The 16,523-nt window shown below is 40.8% G+C and overlaps 2 protein-coding genes across 4 annotated transcripts in view; one reads left to right on the forward strand and one right to left on the reverse strand.

The window, feature by feature from the left end:
* BZW1 (basic leucine zipper and W2 domains 1) overlaps positions 1 to 16,523 on the forward strand; it is a 245,153-nt gene that overhangs the window by 93,296 nt on the left and 135,334 nt on the right. The gene's annotated exons all lie outside the window — the stretch shown is intronic.
* ORC2 (origin recognition complex subunit 2) overlaps positions 448 to 16,523 on the reverse strand; it is a 113,108-nt gene continuing 97,032 nt past the window's right edge. For all 3 annotated transcript variants that reach the window (XM_053472268.1, XM_053472265.1, XM_053472267.1), the window contains 5 exons: positions 14,909 to 15,055; positions 9,480 to 9,651; positions 9,289 to 9,350; positions 4,856 to 4,974; positions 448 to 1,037 (listed from right to left, as the gene is read on the reverse strand). In XM_053472268.1, coding sequence (XP_053328243.1) covers positions 951 to 1,037; positions 4,856 to 4,974; positions 9,289 to 9,350; positions 9,480 to 9,651; positions 14,909 to 15,055 — 587 coding nt within the window. In that variant the 3' untranslated portion in view covers positions 448 to 950. The remainder of the gene's footprint in view (positions 1,038 to 4,855; positions 4,975 to 9,288; positions 9,351 to 9,479; positions 9,652 to 14,908; positions 15,056 to 16,523) is intronic.

The raw sequence follows: 16,523 nt of genomic DNA on the forward strand, positions 1-16,523 counted from the left end.
AGAGGTACCTGCATTTTGGGAAGGGATTTTGTGTGTGGTGTTTTACTCTCCATCTGGTCTAGACCTACAAGAAAGAGACCTCCATGGCCAGTATTTGCACCAAGATCTCATATCCAGCCGTTTCAGCCAGAAGTCAGGGAACTGCCTGTGTTAACCATCTTCCCCACAGACTACCAAGATAGCGAGATGAGCCAAGTGCAAATATGGAGCTGTGCAAAGAAGGGCCTGATCAAGAAAAATGTGCGTTTTGCTGTGACTATTGTATGTAAAATACCCCCTTGTACTGTTTCTCATTAAACTAAGTTAATGATTTTACCCTCAAGAATCTAGACCCGACTGATGTGTCTTGAGGGGAAGGCAGTGGAGGACGATACTCTGACATCGGCCCATACAGCGAGAGGTTCTGCAGTCAGAGTAAAGGAGATCCGTTACAATTTATACAAGGGGTTTATCATTTGTTTTTTTTTAATAGCATGTATATGATTTACAGCATATCTTTAATGGCTGTATACAAGTACATTGCTTTGCAGATTTTAACTATGAATTTGTCCTGCATATACCAGTTAACAAATAGGGTATAGTCACCCGTGTGCTCTAGATACAAAAATATTAAACAGTCTGTAATGATTGGTCAGCTGTTAATGTTACAAAGTAATGCATTGGCAATTCAAGTCAGAGTTGCTACTAAAGAAACGTTATGTGACGGACACATTTGAATAGTTTGATGATGCTTTTCATCATTTCAAAAAAAATCACTTTACTAGGAATATCTGGAAATATCAAGCTACTTTAATCAGAATTTTAAATTCCCAATATGGACCTTCAAAAATATATTTGTGCAGATGTTAAAATACAACATTAGAAACACTGAGGTCTAGTAAACATGGCCTCTAATGTTTTAGGACAGATAAGTAAACATCCCTGACTCAGTTTATCCTTGAATGCACTCATTATGCCCCTTTGTCCTCCATTTCCAAGAAATCTGTCAGCGTCCCCAGGTCCAGAGGGATAACCAAATATTCCACACCATCTGCACCCTGTAAATTAACAGTATATACATTACCAATTGTTCAGAATTATTTTTGTTAATTAATTTTAAATGGATTTACTACAAAACAGAAGTGTACATACAATGACAAAAAAAACCAGCATAATCAAAGGATGCCATGGACTCCATTACCCCAAACTTTTTAGCAGTTTTGCTATGGTCAACTCTAATCTCACCTTCTCTTATTTAGTGTACACCCAGGAGCCATTAGCTATTACAAAACACATACAATAACAAACTGGTACAAAAGGAGAAGAGGGCCCTGCACTTGCAAGCTTACAATCTAGTCGGTGGTTGAGGGGGAAGTGAGACAATAGGTGGTCAAAAACAAAATAGAAAATCCAGTACAATGATACACACAATGCAGATTTAAAATTAACACTCATCATCACTTCTTGTGTTAGGAGGCACCTAATATGCCTAAATTGTTAATCAATTTGAGAAATTACAGGCCATAAACAAAAGATGTGTATTTCTGTCTAGCAACTAGACATACCTCACAACATTCCAAAATGTGAAAGTGGGGCATCATAGGAAGTGCAGTAAAGCTGCAGATGTTAGCCGTGAACTACAATTCCCATGATTCTCAGCCAGCCAGGTGTCCTCCATGATGCTGGGTGAGCAACACTGGAAGAGTAGTCCACAGCAGAAGAGATTTTTTTTTTATAATTAAAAATCATCCCAGGATCCTACCTTTCAGGCCTGGGGGGCTCATCTGGTGCCTGTGGGGGCACCATCCTGATCAGCTCAAGGTACAAGATGCCGATTGGCTCAAAGCAGAACACTGCTGATTGGTTGGCAGAATTTTGCACTCGGTTTCAGCAATCTGTCAGAAGTGGATAGCAAAGCGGGACAGAGGTAGGGATAGGCTGGACAGCGGGACAGAGTCCTAAAATTGGGACTGTCCTGCCCAAATTGGGACAGTTGGGGGGTCATAACCAGAGGTTTTAAAATTTTGATATCCTGTTTGTAGAGCACTGATAGTAGTCATAGACTTCAAAACTGCCCAATAAAGTACATTTTAATATATTTTTTTGTGTATCATTAAATAAGCTTCGATAGCAATTGAAGGTCCCTTTCTTCGATGTTGAGGCAACGGAGCTCACATTTCTAATCACAACGGGATTAGTAAAATATATATATATTAAAAAAAAATTGCGAGCACTATATCTTCCCAAAAAATCCTGGAATGGAAAGTCTTAAAATACTAGCATTTAAAAGGGCTATGGGGTGTCTAGTTTTAAAAAAATGCATGGTTTGATGGGGTAAATTGAGTAGGACATGGATACAGACTGGCCAGATGTAAAAATTAAAGAAAACAAAATGCACACCTCTGAAATGTGGCCATTTATCCCACAAACCAGACTAACCTATGCTTGGGTGGTATCAGTTGTTGCTCAACATATATTGTGGGGGTGTTTGTCAGTGACATATACCTAGAGCTGTAAATTCTTACCTAAAGTACTATGTGACATTAATCCAAGAAAACGCAGCGCTCCAGGGATGTCGTAAGTGAATCCACGTGTTTAATAAGTATGATGTCTAGTTTAAATAAAAATGCATGGTAAATCGTACTGGCCGGGTTCAAATATTTCCCAAATAAGGCACAGGGCAGGATGACCAGATGGTAAAATTCTAAACTGAAAAATGCACACCTCCCAAATCTGGCCTTTTAGCCCCCGAACACTCCTATACCAGGAGATATTGCTGAACACATGTTGAGGTGTTTATCAATGGCATACCAGGAACTATAAATTCAAACCTGAACTACAATGAGTGTGAACTACAAAAAACCCAACAGAGAATACCGTATTTGCTCGATTATAAGACGACCCTGATTATAAGACGACCCCCAAAATCTGAATATTAACTTAGGAAAAAAAGAAAAAGCCTGGATATAAGACGACCCTAAAGGAAAAAAAGTTTTACCAGTAAATGTTAATTGATGTAAACTATTTTTTTTAATAAAAGCTATGATTGAGAAAAATATTTTTTTTGTTTTTAATTCCTTGTATTTTCCAACCTGTCCCCCAGTTACGCACATCTGCCCCCATGCTTGCCACACCAATATGGCACTGTGGCCCATGATATGCCACTGTGCCCCATGGTATGCCTTTTGACCCCCTATGTGCCACTCTGCCTCCAGAAATGCCTTATACCCCTATATACCATTCTGGCATTTAGGGGGTTAAAATGCATATTATGGGGCAGAGTGGCATATAGGGAGGTATAAGGCATATTTTTTAGTTGTACTTCAGGTATGAATTTATTGCTCCTGGTATATGTCCGTGTCAAACAACACCCCAATATGTGTTCAGTAATATCTCCTGAGCGCAGTGATACCCCCCATGCATGGGTTTGTTGGGTTATTTGGGAGGTAAAAGGCCGCCTTTGTGAGGTGTGTATTTTTTTGCCATTTAGACATCTGATCCTACTGCCCCCATATCCCATATTTGGGACATCTTTGAACCCGGCCAATTCAATTTACCCCATCAAATCATACATTTTTTAATACTAGACACCCTATGGGTTATTTGTAATGCCAATATTTTAACTTTTTCCATGCAGGAATTATTGTGAAGAGAAAAAATTGTAGGATTTTTTTGGTGACAATGAGGATTTTTACGTTACCATAATTTTTTTTTTTTTTTTAACTTATCTCACTGATTAGTGAGCTGGGCTCCATTGACCTTGCATGGTTGGATGCATGGTTGGATGCAACGCTCGAGAGTTCTCAAGAGGGTCTGGATAGACCCTCTGTGAACTCAAATCTATTGTTAATGCCATCCTGTGAATGACGGCAACATCATTTACAGGGTGGCACTCAGAGCAATCAAAAGGCTATCGGGGTAGGGGGTAGGGGGTAGTGTTACTGACGCGCCTCGGTATCGGCTGAATGCATTGTAAGGAGGGAAAACAATTAAATACACCTAACTCACAGACATAATAATATAATCTTACTAAACCAACTTAGTGTGGAGGTAACATTAGAAGGACAGGCGGTGACTTTTATTTAACCCCAGTTTATATCTTTTTGATATCCACATCAAACAGCAAATGTAAATGGCAGACACTATTGATTATCAGTGGTATCAGTTTAGAAACTCCTTTTGATATTGTAAATTGTATAGTGTTGGTATTGTCTTTTTGTAAATTGTATGTATTGTCTTTTAATTCGTTTATCCATAGGATTGTAAATTGTAAAGTGTTAGCATTGTCTTTTGATATTGTAATTAGTTAACCAATAGTAATGTTAATGAAATGTACCTTTGATCCCTCCCTATAAGAACTTCCTATATGTCCTTAGTTGAGTTACAATCTTTCCATCCTTGTAGCAGTTAGTTACAATCTTTACATTCTTGCTGGAGTTACATCTTCATTACCAATGTAACCCTGTGTGTGTTAGCCTTCATAGGCTTCATCACAGCATTAAACCCTCCATTTTCCTATCAAAGAAGCATTTTCTTGTGATTATTCGAGCTACGTGGATTTAAGTTATTAACCCTTAGACGAAGGTGTGTCGGCACCTGGAATCCCCTTTTCTCAAATATATCCCTTTTCCGACACTTACTTCCTGTAAGCCTAACTTTTAGCCACTAGCCTAATACAAAAACCATGACTCACTCATACTATATAAAATAACATTCCTTGCTAACTAACTTCCTTGCAAACCGATTGCCTATATGAGGGGGCAACATTTGGCTGCATTTAACACTTTGGGCGTTTTTTCACTATACCATGAGATTAGCAGGAGCTGTGAAAACTGTACAGGATGACGGATGGTGTAATAGTAGGTAAAAATTGTACCTTTTTTGCACGGATTAATTTGTGGTCTCTGAATTCAGTTAGTTGAGCCCTGAGTGTCAGGTCGCTGTTAACAAGAAATGCTTCTCGGCACAGTTGATAAAAGTCCTGAAACGAAAGACCTGCAGGAAAAATATAAGCGCACACACATGACGATTGTAATAACTTAAAATAGCACCCCCTGTTCAATTTCGTATTAAATGCATATTGGAGTTTGTTTTGCATGGGCGTCCACGTCTTTTACTACATGCAAATCGGTGGTTCCTGGTTTCAGTAGATGCACTCAGTGAGAAGTAAAATCAGTAAAAATGACAGCTGTGTCATTCTATAACAACCAATGAAAGGATACATGTTTCAAATTACATGCAATAAAATGCATTGGAGTTCATGTAAAATGTATGTCAACATGTATGCAAAAGAAAAAGAAAACCAGACAAAACAAATTTTAGACTGATTTTTTTTGTGACACAGGACTCAAATCTGACCCAGTTAAGATTCCGAATGACATGTGTATCTGATTAACTGTAACCCTTTATTGCAACTTCTAACAGTTATAGAACCACGCTAAATATCACGTGTCGCTTGCCCTGTGAATCTGTCTGTAATATTGGGGCTTCTGTAAGGACACTGGGTGCCGGATAAGGTAGGAGTCTCGATGCAGGGGCAGGTTCAGATTAAGAGCATGGCTGATGATGTATTCAGATGCAGACCAAGATAGAAGATACACTGTGTGCAGAATTATTAGGCAAGTTGTGTTTCTGAGGATTAATTTTATTATTGAACAACTACAGTGCTCTCCACCAATCCAAAATGTTAAGAAATGGCTTTCTTAAAATATCTATGTTAGCACAATTATTGGGCAACTATTAGTGTGCAGAATTATTATGCAACTTTATGAAAAAAGATAATTTTCTCATCTTACGTGTTTATTTTCATCTAGTGAGAATACTAAACAAAACACCTAAAAATCTACAAATAAACATTTGTGACATTTACAAAAATAAATCAGTGACCAATATAGCCACCCTTCTTTTCAGTAACAGTCATAAGCCTTCCATTCATGGAGTCTGTCAGTTTCTTGATCTGTTGAAGATCAAGTTTTTGTGCAGCAGCAACCACAGTCTCCCAGACACTGTTCGAGAGGTGTACTGTTTTCCTTCAGTGTAAATCTGCCGTTTAAGAAGGGCCCACAAGTTCTCAATAGGGTTTAGGTCAGATGAAGAAAGGGGCCATGTCATTTTTTTTTTTACCAGTGTTTACTGGTTAGCTACACAGTGGAGTACGTCAATGCATGTGATGGAGCGTTGTCCTGCATAAAAATCATGGTCTTGAAAGATGCAGACTTTTCCCTGTACCGCTGTCTAAAAACTGGTAGTACGTTTGAGAGTTGAGTTTGAGTCCATCTTCAACCCAAAAAGGTCCCACTAGCTCATCTTTGATAATACCAACCCATACCAGTACCCCTCCTCCATCTTGCTGGCATCTGATTTGAAGTGGAGCTCTGTGCCCGTTACTGATCCACGGCTTATCCATCTGGACCAGTAGCGTACCTATCGGGGGCAGGTGGTCTGCCCCGGGTGCCGCTCATCAGGGGGTGCCAACATGCCGGCACCCCTTCAGAGACGGACAGTAATGTCTGCCGCTAGAGGAACAGGCTCGGTTAGGGAGATCAAGTTTCTTAAAGACAATCAAGGGAGCAGGAGGTCTGTTAATGCAGACCTCCGATCCTGCCCCCTTGCGATGTGCGCGGCAACTGATTTGATGTCATATCCCGGCGCACGAGACTGAAGCAGAAGAAGAAGAGCCAAGAGGAAGAACGAAGAGGAGGAGGAAAAGTGACAGTGACAGAGAAAAGGTAGAAAAATTCAGTGAGAGTAGATTAGTAAATGTGTGAGTGATGGGTGTTATGCTGTAGTTTATGCTGAATGTTTGTGAATGTGTGGGGGGGATAGCATGGCATAGGGAGGCTGTAATCACATTTCTATCATGCCCTGGTTCCAGCATGTACTGGCTTGTCTGGCCACGATAGGAGTGTGATTGCTGTTGGCAAATTATATATATATATATAAATAATATTGTTGATTTTTTTTGTGTCCAATTTTGGTGTGTTAGCCACACTTTTATTAAAAGTAAGTAACACACTAAAATTGGACAGAAAAATTCAATAACAATATTTATATATTTGATTGCTAACAGCAATCACACTCCTATCATGCCTAGGCAACCAGTACATGCTAGAACCTGGGCATGATAGGAGTGTGATTGCTGTTAATAGGTGTTATGCTGTACCACTGTCAATGTCTGCTTCAGTATATAATTATAACAGTAATCCTATACCATCGTCAATGTTTGCCTCAGTATATAATAACAGTTATGCTGCACCACCAGCAATGTTTGCCTCAGTATATAATGATAGCAGTTATGCTGTAACATCGTCAATGTCTGCCTCAGTATATAGTGATAGGTGTTATGCTGTACCCCAGTCAATGTGTGCCTCAGTATATAGTGATAGGTGTTATGCTGTACCACCGTCAATGTCTACCTTAGTATATAATGATAACAGTTATACTGTACACCTGTCAATGTTTGCCTAACGATAGAAGCTATGCAGTTTTAAAGTGCGTGTGTGTGTGGGGGGGGTAGCCACATACAGGATCCGCCCCAGGTGCCAAATACTCTAGGTACGCCCCTGATCTGGACTATCAAGATTCACTCTCATCTCATCGGTCCATAAAACCTTTGTCTTCAGATATTTCTTTGCCCAGTCTTGATGTTTCAACTAATTTGTTTTGTTCAGTGGTGGCTGGGTTTCAGCCCTCCGTACCGTGGCCATGTCTCTGAGCACTGAATACCATGTACTTCTGGGCACTCCAGGTAGGTTGCTGTTCTGGAATATGACAGCACTGGAGGATGATGGGTTACTGGTAGATCCATGTTTGATTCTTCCCAAATATCTGGCAGTTAATTTGCATCTTTTCTTGCAACCCTGTTGACTATTTGCAACAAAATGTTTGGTGGTTTTGTGATCACACCTCAATATCTGCATCCCTCTGAGAGACTTTTTAAAATGTTTGACCTTTCAGAGTCAGCTAAATAATTATGCCTAATAATTATGCACACCTTGACATAGGGTGTTCGTCTGCTTAGGCTGCACTCACCCTCATTACACAAATACACATCACCTCAAGTTTATACAGCTTGGAGTTGGAGAATATGCATTAAAATTGTGATATGGTGGAAATACTCACTTGCCTAATAATTGTGCACACAGTATAGAAGAAAAAGATAGAAGATGAAAAGTACAGATGCAGAAGTGGTTGGCAGAAGGGGTCTTGCAGAGAAGACAGAGAAATGTTTAGTGAACATAAGAGAGAGTGAACAAGAATGAGAGTGTGAGTGAAAGTGAGCCAACCTATTTTGCAACTTTGACGGGAAATAAGAACCATTTGGGTCATTTAGTTTGCCCGACCTCTGAATACTTTCCTTAGTCCCTGGCCTTATCTTATATCTAGCTTAGCCTTATGCCTAACCCATTGTCAGATGCCCATCCATCGCGCCGGTTAATTTAGGGGCAGTTATGGTTGATGGTGTGTTTAGGGTTAATTTAGGGGCAGTTATGGTTGATGGTGTGTTTAGGGTTAATTTAGGGGCAGTTATGGTTGATGGTGTGTTTAGGGTTAATTTAATGGTGAGGACTGATAATTAATTTAATAAACTTAACTTAAGGTGCAGTTGGAGGTAAAGGGGGCAAACTAAGGGGGACCTAAATCCTGGGGGCAGTAAAGATTAATCCTGTATTTATATTGTGTCAGTGTGCTGTGAACGAGTCTGTAAATCTATGAGGGCACTATGGCATATCTGGGGAGGAGGGAGTAGCATATCTGGGGGTATAAGGTATACTGGGGTATAAGGCATATCAGGGGGCACAGTGGCATATCAGGGGGTATTAGGCATATAGGGTATATAAGGCATATGTGGCGAGGGCAGTGCGGCATATCTGGGGGTATCTGGCATATCTGGGAGGTAGTGTGGCAAGCCTGGGCTCAGATGTGCATATCTGGGGGGGGGGGGCAGATTGGGAAATGAAAACAAGAAATGCATTTGTATCAAAGTTTTTTTTTATTCTGCCGTTTGTTTTTAACATCCAGTTATTTGAAATAAATGAAAAATTTACATTTATTTTTATATCTGATTAATCAAAAAAATAATCGGCCAACTAATAGATTACGAAAATAATCGTTAGTTGCAGCCTAATTTCTTCTTTTAAAGAAACTTCATCTGATTCGTGGGGGGTCTGACCTCATTTTTGTGACTTCCTATGAATCACAAGTTTACCAAAACAGTGTTTCCATGCAGGTTTTCCTTAGGTCAACCTGTTAGGGTTATATGATAAACAAATAAGCATTGTAGACTTACATAATAATTAAATAAAGTACCTGAAAATGAAGGATTGTCCTTATTGGCCAACTGATATTCTGCCAGCAACCGAAAAATACCTCTAAAAATGAGAAAGAAACCAGGTGTAGGCTTGGTAAATTGATATATATGCCAGTAACAACACAGACTGAATAAGTTAGCCGGTATAGGCTCCAATATACACTTAAGAAAATAAAAAAGTAGCATTTACCTAGCATTTGGAGTAAGGCTGCGAAGTACATGAGTGAGAGAACTAAGAGCCAATGCCCCAGAATGTTTCACCAGCAAGGAATTCTCATATGAAGTCTCCTCAGCGTAGGAACTATACGTGGTTGTCTCATACCATAACCAGTTATATAGACTCTGCTTTGACTGATCCCACACTGGTAAGAGAGACAATGAAAACCATTGATTCTAAAAGCACTCATGCTAGTGTTTTAAGTATGCTACAGACAGAATATCATGAAGGAAACAATCTTACAAACCATACAGAGATTTGAAATAATCTTCATTAATTAATTTGCGACTTCTGTAATTCTGGCCAGTCTATAATCATGAAGATCGATCACACATTTTTTATTTTTTTATTTATTTAAATTTATTTTAGTAGAAAACAAATTATTCGATTGAATCAATTACAAACGAATATACAGTTACAAACATAAATACAAACATAATAAACAAATTTAAAATTCCCATTGGTTCACAGACTATTGATCTGATGGTCTTGATCTTATATTTCCTGCATCACCATCCCGCATCTTGATAATATTAATTTCTAGATTAATAGAACGTGTGCACGATGCGCTTAGACAATCTCCCGTGCCAGCACTCCCCCGTGGGCAGAGGTAAAACTCATCGTGCGGACGTTCACCGCCTGTGGCGATGCGCGTAAACAACCTCCGCTGCCGGCACGTCTGCACGATGTGCTTTAACACATCGTGCAGACGTGCCAGCAGCGGAGGCTGTTTACGCGCATTGCTGCTGCCGGTGAACGTCCGCACGATGAGTTTTACCTCTGCCCTCCTGCCTGCCCAGCACCCGGAACTGCATGTCCCGGGCGTCAGACCCCAAATATAGGCCGCACCCCCACTTTAAAGACTTAAAGTGGGGGGGGGAAAGTGCAGCTGTCAGGGTCCTACCTCACTCCCCCGGCGACAGCACAGGTCTCCACCCGATGGTGGAGTCGCGGGACGCTCGGGACTTCGTCCGCGTACCACGCGGCCCCGAGCCACGCGGTCGCGGCCTATGGTAGGCCACATCCCCGGACTCCAGTGCGGCGAATGCCGCACGGGAGAAACGCCACACGTGGAGTGATGGCGGGGAGGCGTGGCCAGCGCCCCCAATAATGAATAACTCCTGGTCAGGGGCCGGACGAGTAGTGATTGACAGTCACTACTCCATTGTACATACTGAGGAGGGGAGGGGTCTCTGTTATTGGTGGGGAGGAGCTGATTTCTAGAGGGCTATTTAAACCCACAGCTTCTAGGCCTCATTACTTGATTGTTCAAGTCTCTACCTACCTGTTTGCTGATACCCGTGTTGAACCTGTATGCTGATACCTCTTTATTGGATTTACTGGACTTTTGACCTCGGCTTGTTTATGGACTTTGATATACCTCTCCTACCCTTGATCTCGGCTTGCTTAATGGACTTTGCTATACTTCACCTACCCTTGACCTCAGGATTGCTACACGGTACAGTTTATGCCTTTTTCTATTCTGTAGAATAAACCTGCTGATATTCCTGATATTGCCTGTTTGCCTCTATTGCATATCTGGTGTCTCACTGGGTTACGCTCCAAACCCTGCATACCCTACAGCGGCCTATATTCGAGCCAATACGGTATATGTCTTTTCAATGATGCTCTCATTCAGTTACTATTACATCAATCAGTAGTAAAGAGTGTAAAATAAATAAATAAATAAATAAATAAGGGAAAACATTAACATCAGTCAGCAGTGAACAGAATTCATTTATAATACCTGTCCCATAACCCAAAAGATACTCATTTGATATAAGTGTTATAATTGATTATACGTAAACCCTTTCAATGTATATGTCTATTCAGTGATTATCTTAGTTAGATTAGTAATACATCGATCGATCACACATTTTAATATTATACTTGGCAGAATTAATTTTTTGTACCCTTCGTGACATTAACATTTCTGCGGTGCTCATGTTTAGCTGTAAGTTTCTTCTCTCTCATTTACTGAACCCACACGAGTTTATATATTTTATAGTTTTATATATATTGTTTTTTTCAGGACAAGAAGGTTTTTCTTTAGATGTCATTATTTTGATTGTATCATGATTTACAATCAAAAAAAGTAGAAAATCCATTAAACTAATGAAAAAAACTGCTAAATAGATTCTACTATTTGTCCTGAGTTAAGAAATACCCAATGTTTTTTATAGGGCAATAATTACAAGTAGCGTAATGGTAATTCTGCCCCATTTGGAAGTTCTTTGAAGCCGGTCAATGCAGTTTATTCCATCAAACCATATATTTTTTTGAAGACTAGACCCTCAGGGTATTTCAGATGGTGTTTTTCTCAAGTCTTTCTTTCTATGCACTAATTCTACCACCAGCGTTTGTGGTAGTCATTTTTTTTTCTTTCCCCACACACATTTTAATTCAGGTATGAATTTACAGCTCCTTGTATATGTCACTGTTACACAACATCTCCTGAGTACAGTGATGTCCCCCCATGCATGGGTTTGTTGGGTTGTTTCAGGGCTAAAAGGCCACATTTGGGACGTGTGCATTTTTGAAATTGGAAATTTGACATGTGCTGATCCTGCCCCTGTGTTAATTGAGACATTGTTGAACCCAACCACTTCAATTTACCCCATCAAATTATATATTTTTGAAAAGTAGGTATACCCCATGGGCATTTAACATGTCAGTATTTTAACTCATTCAATGCGAGAATTGTTTGAAGATATATGGAACACATGGCACCACGAAATGTAAAAGAAAATGTGGAATACTGGCATTCCCAGCCTTGGTTTCTGGCTCTTCTGGAGCTGTCGATTCAGGATCCTCTAGTGCTCCCTATATTACCCTCTCTTCTGTTAGATTCGGTGGGTCAGTGCTATCCACTTATAGCGGGCTGTCTATCTTTAGTCGCTTGGACAGCATCTAGGAATCTCCATCAGTCTTCGGACTATCGCAAGAAGCTAGAGATTTACTCCAAGCTTCTTCGGCACCCGGTACTCACAAATTAGCTTGGGCATCCTGGTCCTCTTGATGTCTGGGGCAACAGGTTGATCCCCATTCAGCCTCTGTGCTTTAACGTCTAAATTTTCTAGGGGAACTTTTTTTCATCAGGAAAAGCATACCTTTCTATTAATGTTTTTCCTTCCGCTATTTCCAGTGGTCATACTGGATCTAGATTGGCAAGCACCCTTTAGTCTGCAGACTGCTTAGGGACATCTGTTTTGTTTATCTGACAGTTTAAGTAGATACAAGTCCTTTTTGGACATCACAATCGTTTTGGATTTCTTACGCAACTGGCCTGATAATGACTGTCTTTAAGGTAATTATCAGTTAAGCTTACTATGGTTTTGTGTTTGCTTTCATTCTGTAGAGTCTCTGATGTCTGTGGTTTGGAGGCAGATGCCACAGTCTTTTCTCCAGAGGGTGTTGGGTTTAAAATTAGGAGATGGATAAAACTTCTTCTAGATCCATTAGCCATATCTTGTTGATGACCCTAAGATTTGCATTGCTAGGTGTCTCAGTACTTATTTAGCTGTTACAGCTATTCATCATTCTTCTTCCAGTTCTCAGCTTTTACTTTCCTGCTCGAGACCTGTTCACCCTGTTTTCTCTCCAACTTTGGCTAGATGGATTAGATGATTGTCCTTAGCAGGCATAGATAGTCATTTTGGTCCTCATTTGGTTAAAGGTGCTTTTCTTTCAGGTGGTCCATTAGCCGACATTCTTAATGTGGCTGATTGGTCCGGAGCCTTGACTTTTCATGAATTTTATTTCAGACCTTTAACTTCAGCTGTTCCACCCTTAGTGTCTAGATGTTAAAATTGCAAATATGAGCCTCCTGTCTTGGAAGTTTAATAAAGACATAATGCAAATATTCCCCCCCTTCCCTTAATAGCGCTCTTTATTGTCATTGGGTGGTTCTAACATATATTTTTGTGACAGTACTTTACATGATAGAAGTTTGTTTTTAAGTTTACTTTATATCTTTGCTGTCACAAACTCTCCTCTTTTTCAGTGTAATATCCACATCAGAGGGCTTTCCTGGTCCAGATTCCTGTGTTACTGGATGATTTTACTGCTTGTGGTACACTGTCGGACTTACTAGTGACCACTAGGTGTAGCTATTATAAGGAAGAATTAGCCAGACTATTAGAACAGAGTGATTCTGAATGTGATTTAAGTGATGAAAATGATCATAAATAAAGTTTCATACAATGAAAAAATAGAGAGACAAACATAATATATGGTGTTAGAATAATATTTATTAATTACCGTATTTGCTCAATTATAAGACGACCTCCCTGACATGCATTTTAACCCTATTTTCCACTCTCCCTTCAGACATGCCTTATATACCCCTATATGCCACTCTGCCTCCCTGATATGCCTTTTAACCCCCTATATGCCTCCAGAAAACTATTATACCCCTCCCATGCCACCCCCCCAACTTACCAGTGCAACCCTGGACTTGTACCCTAGTGTCTTGTGGGGTAGCCAGTGGAGGTCTGTGCGATGCGCGCAGACAACCTCCGCTGCTGCTGGCCGATAATTCCGCCAGGGCTTCTATGACTGCACACAGGAAGGTCATGTCACGCCGGTGCTTTTTCATAGAAGCCCCAGCAGCAGCGCCGGCAGCAGATGTTGCTGCTGGCACTTCCGCCGGGGGTTCTATGGTGGAGCACCGGAAGGTCATGGCGCTCCGTCATAGAAGCCCCAAGGGAAGCGCCGGCAGCAGCAGAGGTTGTCTGCGTGCATCACACAGACGCCCACCGGCTGCCAGAGGGAAGGATCCAGGTTCCCTGCAGCACTGCGGGGGATCTGGATCTGGAGTCACACCTCTATTTTCTCTGAAAAAAACCTCGTCCTATAATCGAGCAACAAATTAAATTAGACCTACTTGGCGCACTTAGCCAAAATGTATTGGACTGCAAAGGGTTAAGAGCTTTGTTGGCAACTTTCCTGTTCACAGGCTGCAGAAAAAGAAGGATGGAAGGGGCTACTGTCAGCCATATTGTTTATTGTCTTTATTTTGATTGGTTCACTTGGTTTTCTATTTTTATCCTTTGCTGGTATGGTGAGAAGTAAAGGAAGAGAGAGCAAACATGTCTTGTCTTTGTTGAAATTCCAATTTTTTTGGTTATCAAGCCTAGAATAAGTGTGTTGAATGTGTGTTGAATGTGGATCATGTTGAAAATCCAGAAACCTTGTTCTGGTAACAGGCAGGATTGCTATGCAGCCGCCCATCATTATTCACATGCTGGATGATCCAACACCCACCATAGCACACTTCCGCTCTTTAGTCAGCGCTATGGAAGATGCAGGTGCTATATAAATAAATGTAATGTAAAGTAATGCACTTGCTTCCGGAGAAGCCAACATCACAGTCATTGTAAGAGCAAATTTGTAACACTTACTGAGAGGAGCATTTATGTGATCAATAGAAGAGAGGAGGTGAATGTTGGGTAGAGAGGCCAGCTGGCCAAGCACTTGCTGGATTTTGTCTCCCCTTAGCATCTGGCTGTCCAGGTTATGAATAAGAAGATAGAGTTCTAGAGATAGATCTGTAAACAAACAAAAAAAAACATGAAAAGAACCTGGCCCACTAAAATAATTTTACTTCATAACGTTTGACATAATATATTGCAGGGATGCACAACTCTGATCCTAGGTGGTTTGTAGAGCCGCAACCATAACTGCCCCTAAATTAACCCTAAAGACCCCATCAACCATAACTGCCCCTAAATTAACCCCTTCCGTACCGGAACGTACCTGGTACTTCCTGGTCACATGTCACCGTCAGACCGGGACATACCAGGTATGTCATCCCCAAAAAATGCCCCCACATCGCCACAATCGTGGTGATTGTGGGGGCGCTCCTGCTGTCTGCCCAGGTGTCTGGAAAAACCAGCACAGCCACCCCAAGCCCGCCCCCGAGCCTTTGATCACTCCCCGGAGTGATTCTGTAGGCTGAAAACGTGATTGCGGGAAAACCAGCAATCGCGTTTTCAGCTGCCACAGGCAGCTTCAGGGAAAGAGGCTGTGTGTTGATTGGCTCTCCACACAAGTGTGGGGACATGACACAACATCCCCCTGCTGCCTGATCGCTCCATGCAGCATTAACCCCTTCAATGCTGTGATTGCGGTATTTTAGGGGTTAATACCCATTTTGTAGTGGGCTCTGCTGCTGGTAACAGCAAAAACAAGCCCTTTGATCACTCCTGTAGGCATGGAAGGGGTTAACATTTGTCCCCAACAGCTTGTGGGGACTAAATATCAGTCAATGCTGTGCTCAAATGAAAGAGTTAAAAAAAATTATCAAAAAAAAAAGATCAAAAAATAACTGCACAGACCTGAAAGTCCAGGGTGCTTCCAGGTCAAATGCTGTGAGTTTAGTAAGAGGGCTGATGATGATAGGCTGACTCCAATAGGAGCGATCCGATCATTATGGCAGCCCCTGGATGACCCTGCCTTAGAAAGAGAGAAGGTTCATCTAGGGTAATTGTGGGAAAAATATATTAATAAAAATACATAATTATTACCTGATCACTTGTCGGTGACATTTTAAGTCACTGATTATTGATCGGTCTCCCTGATCAATGTCAGTGGCCTAAACTTGTCACTAACAAGCCTGAAAACTGTCAAAATTACCCTAGTTGAACACCTTGACTTCAATCAAAACCACACAAGTGTCTGCGCACCCAAATAATAAGTGAGTAAATTATATGTGCAACACAAAAATAATATGTACAAAAATACCCTTCCAGCGAGAGTTCCCACACACAGTATCCAAAAGGTTCATATATAAAAGGAAGAGAAAAGAAAAAAAATTATGGTGTAGTATATCAAAGTACGTTTTTAAAAAAACGCTATTAAGCAGATCGGACCCTTACAATTTAAAGGGCATAAATATGCCCATACATAGAGTGTGATGATCTCCTTAGGAGCTTCTTTATCCCACACTGGTACTTGTAGATAAAGAAGGTAGGCAGCGGAGGGGAGTAGGTAAAAACGATAATTTTAATGTATAAA

Source organism: Spea bombifrons, chromosome 7 (genome assembly GCF_027358695.1).
Source record: "Spea bombifrons isolate aSpeBom1 chromosome 7, aSpeBom1.2.pri, whole genome shotgun sequence".
Classification (NCBI taxonomy): Eukaryota; Metazoa; Chordata; class Amphibia; order Anura; family Pelobatidae; genus Spea; species Spea bombifrons.